General features: G+C 26.5%; 1 protein-coding gene across 1 annotated transcript; it reads left to right on the top strand.

The window, feature by feature from the left end:
- Positions 1–2,734: 2,734 nt before the first annotated feature.
- LOC111281264 (uncharacterized) lies at positions 2,735–4,607 on the top strand. The gene has a single exon (XM_022868965.2). The coding sequence runs from the start codon at positions 3,850–3,852 to the stop codon at positions 4,321–4,323; it is 474 nt and encodes a 157-aa protein (XP_022724700.2). The 5' UTR covers positions 2,735–3,849; the 3' UTR covers positions 4,324–4,607.

Here is a 4,607-nt window from a genome sequence, read left to right as displayed (position 1 = left end):
TTTATACTTCTAATGTACGATTAGTAATATACAAAAGACTAAAAAACTAAAAATAATTACAATATCTTTTCAAATTTCTCAAATAAATTCTAATTTTTTATTAATTAATATAAATTTTTAGAGTATTATTGTTGTTTAATTAAACTTTTAATTTGCATAAAAGTCATTAAAATTCATTGGACAAAAGTGTGTCTAATTAAATAAAAATAATATTTAAGGGTTAATTAAATACAATTAAAATATAGAGATTTATATAAAAAATGTAGAAAAGTAAAAAGATTTTTTAGTATTTTAACAAAGAGATTTCCTAATTTGGTATTTTGCTCATCACCTTCATTCAGACACTAAGTATGTTTTATTTTTAAAACTTCTAATAAGAGATGATATATGCAACAGTATTCATTTGCAAAATCATCCATCAATTTACATTAGAATATACTGCTATAATATTATTTGCTTTTTAGTGTAAAAATTTGCATTTCAAAATTATAACTGATAGATCCGTCTCGATTCAAAGCAAAATAGCTAGAGTTGGAATTAGACATGTAAATAAATCAAATATAAATAAATATATATTTATAATTTATTTGTTTATTTTTAAAGTTGTTGATATTTAATTTGTATTCGGTATAAAAATTATTCAACATATTTGAGTTTAATTTATTTAAATTATAAGATCTTCATGTTCGGTTTATTTAAATTAAATAAATTTATTTATGAATATTAAACAAACATATTTATAGATATATATAGATGAACATGTTTATAAATAATAAAGAAATATGTTTATAAATAATAAATAAATCATAACAAAATAAATTTAAATAAATAATCATATACTATAAAATTAAAAATACAATGAATCCTAAATAAATAAGTTTTAAACTAACTTTAAACAAATTTATTCACGAATATAAATGAACTAAAGAGACATTTATTTTTATTTAGTTTGTTTAATAAATAAAAGTAAAAATATTATTTAAAATTATTTATTAAGTTTAATAGAAGAATATAAACTAAATATGTTAACATACAATTTATCAAAAGCTTTATTTATTTACACTCTTAGATGAAATAAAAATAATCTACATTTAAAATAAGCTTTCTATAATAGTAATAGTAATATTAATATATATATATATATATACACACACACATACATTAATCTAACAATTTAAACATGAAACAAAAATAATAGAAAAAACACAATTTAAATTTAAAATTTTAGTAAAAATTATATATGATTTTGATAAAAACTAAAAAGAAAAAATAATTTTGTATTTGATATGTTGATATAAATTAAGATAATATTTCACGTGTTAATATAAATTATGATATAATAATTTTTATATTTTATATAAATAAAAAATTAAAAAATCAGATACTAGTACTGCTATTTTCGTAAGATAATGGCTAAGCGGCGTTATTTGTACGTTTAACTTATTTTGGGCTTATGTTTCATCTAATGGGCTGCGTAGATAATTTTTAGTTGACACTTTGTCCTACAGCCCCCATTCTTTACGCATTTCAAGCTATCACACAAACCCAAGTCCAACCCTTGTTTAAATAATTATCATTGATTTGTATTTCAAGAAAATCTTATTTTTTTCGTTTATCTCAAGAAAATAACTTCTAAAAAATAATTTTTAAAAAATATTTATATTTTTTGAATTGAAAAAGATTTTTTGTTGCTTGAATAAGTTAATGAAAAATGTTTTCCTTTATTTGATTGTTTTATGGAAAATTTTTTTCAAATAATATTAATATAACTATTAAAATATTAAAAATTATTTATTATTAAATATATTAAAATTATTTATTATTAAAATTATTAATATTAAAATAATTATATCTTAATAATAATATTTAATATTAAAATATTATGTTAATAAAAAAACTTAAAATAAAATTATTTATTATTCTTTATATTATTTATTAATATATTAATATATTAATATATTTAGTAATAGTATGTTATTTTTTAATAATTTTATTTATTGATATATTATTATAATCTTCATTAATTAAAGTAATAATATTTTATTATTATATTATTTATTAATATCTTATATTAATAGTGTATTGTTTATTAATATAATATTTTATAAGTAAAATTATGTTTTAATAAATAGTTTTATTCATAAACAAATTTTTTGGGGAAAATGTCTTTTCATTTTCAAATTCGTAATATAATTTTAAAAAAATAACTTCATTTTTCATTAATTAGGAAATCATTTTCTCTTGACCAATAAATTTTTCGTAAAAAGAAAATTGAAAATGTGAAAATAATTTTTGAAAATCATTTTTTGTGAAACAAACAAAACTTTTATAAAATAAATCTCAATTTAAAAGTAAAAAAAAAAAAAAAATTTGGAATTTTAAAAATATTAAATACTACATTTTAAAATTATTATCTGAATAAAAAAAGATAAGTTTTGGATTCGAGACAATCATATTTTACTCCTGTACTTCCTTCAAGAAGATTAGCATTAGTTAAATATCTTCCAACACAATGACTTCGTCTAAATCATCAAAGTCAGTTTTCCTCCAAAACAAACCAAAAAAGAAACACATGCAACGTAAGTACTTAGGACATCTTCCTCTTTTTTTGTACATTTTGAAATTGGATTTTGATAGTTATATTCAAACAAATATTATGTCAATCGCATTATTGTGTTCTAAACTTTTATAAAAGTGGGTCCTTCATCACAAAATTTTTTCCATTGAAATTTATTTATATGGAAATATCTGAAGCAGGGGAAATCTCACCTCCTCCTAGCATATTTTCCATAACAAATAGAGAAATATATTTGGCAGGGGCAATGGGTATGTGACAAAAAAACTTGGGCTGATTTTGTAGGGTAAAATTCAAGGATAATGCACTGTTTATGGACCTGAAGTCCAAAATCCCTTGATTAACCCAAGGACATGGATCCACACAATGCTTGCTCCATGAGAGGAAAGAAACAAAGAAGAAAAGAAATGGAAAAAAATTTTATCATGGCCGCAAGGCAACAAATCAACCAAATCTTTTCATTTCTGTGTTATGCCCTTCCTTCTCTCTCTCTTCTAAAGAGTAAAGACAGCTCTTAAGATTCTCTCCCTATGCAAATCAGTATACCCGAAATTAGCTACCAACCGTTGAAGCAAGCGATGTCTCTGTCTCTGTCTCTGTCTCTATCTCTATCTCTGTCTCTGTCTCTCTCTCTTGCTGTGGCATATTCGATAATGTGAAAGTAGTCTTTTAAATCTTTCATTAATCCGTTTTCTCTACAACCTCTTTGACCCATTCCTCTTATGAGTTGTCTTTTTTTTTTTTTGTTATTTTTCAAGAAATCGAGAATATCTTTGAAAAACCCTCAGGTTCATCGCATAAGCTCCAAAAATGTCTTCCCTCTCTGTTTTTTTGAATCTTCACGGAAAGATTTTTTTTTTTTTTTGATTCATTAGATTGATCCTTCAAAATAGGGGGATGGAATCACAAGTACCCAGATTCACAACAGGTAACTTTCTCAGGCCAAACCCTGAATCTTCGGTACCAAATCTTTGAAAAACCCTAGATTTTGTATTGGCGAAGCAGAATAGAATCAAGTCAAAAATTTTGGAAGATACCCATTTGCTTGATTTCTCAAAACAAGAAGAATTTTCGAACATCCAGATGCAAAAATCCACCCTAATTTTGAAAGCCTCGTCCAAAGTTCTTAGACTTTGAAAGCTGAAGAAGCAAAAGGCAAGACTTTTGGGTCATATCCAAAAGCAAGAATGCTGCCTAATCCAAAAGCAAGAATGCTGCCTAATCCTTAATTTTAACCCCCAAAAAGGCTTTGGATTTGCTTAGCTTTTGTTAGTATGGAACCGCCATTATCACGATTGGTGCTTTTGGGTTTCGGCCTTTTGTTTACAGTCTTTGCTGATTTTGTTGAGTCACAATCATCTAATACAAGTCCACCACCTCCGCCACCTCCATCACTAGTTCCTCCCCCTCCCCCTCCTCCTCCTCCTCCACCACCACCACCACCACCATCTTCACCGTCGCCGCCTCCTCCTCCGCCTTCGGTTCGCTCTCCACCACCACCTCCTTTTCGTCCACCGCCGCCACCAAAGCGTCACAACAATCAAACCAATCACCATACGCAGCGGCCACCACCTCCTCCTCCACCACATTCACATAGTCACAAGCTCAATACAGGGAAAAAGCTTGGGCTTTTGTTCATCGGCGTTGTTATCATCTTACAGATTGGTATTGTTGGGGTCTTGGTTTTCAAGAGAAGGCAGTTGTTGAAAGTCAAAGGCTCATACGAGACATACTCTTCTTCTTCATGAAAATTTCGCCAAGTTTTTCGGTTACTTTTGCAATTCGATTCTTTTCAGGGAGTTCTTTTATTGGATTGAGAAAATTTCCTTTTATGAGCTCAGAAAAGGATTATATATATATTGCGGATATGGGTCCTTGGTTAGATCCTCTGTAAATGGGTACTTGTTGATTGGCATTTTTTTTTTTCAATCTTCTTGTTGCTGTTTTGTCTATTGATTCTTTCTCTGGGTTCTTTAGTTCTGTCTACACGGCTTGTAATTCAACATAGAAGAAAAGCATTTTAACTTTTGCC

This window comes from Durio zibethinus, chromosome 28, assembly GCF_047325235.1.
Source record: "Durio zibethinus cultivar Kanyao isolate XHJ-2024 chromosome 28, ASM4732523v1, whole genome shotgun sequence".
Classification (NCBI taxonomy): domain Eukaryota; kingdom Viridiplantae; phylum Streptophyta; class Magnoliopsida; order Malvales; family Malvaceae; genus Durio; species Durio zibethinus.
Note: the sequence above shows the minus strand (reverse complement) of the source record. Positions and strands in the feature narration are given on the sequence as shown.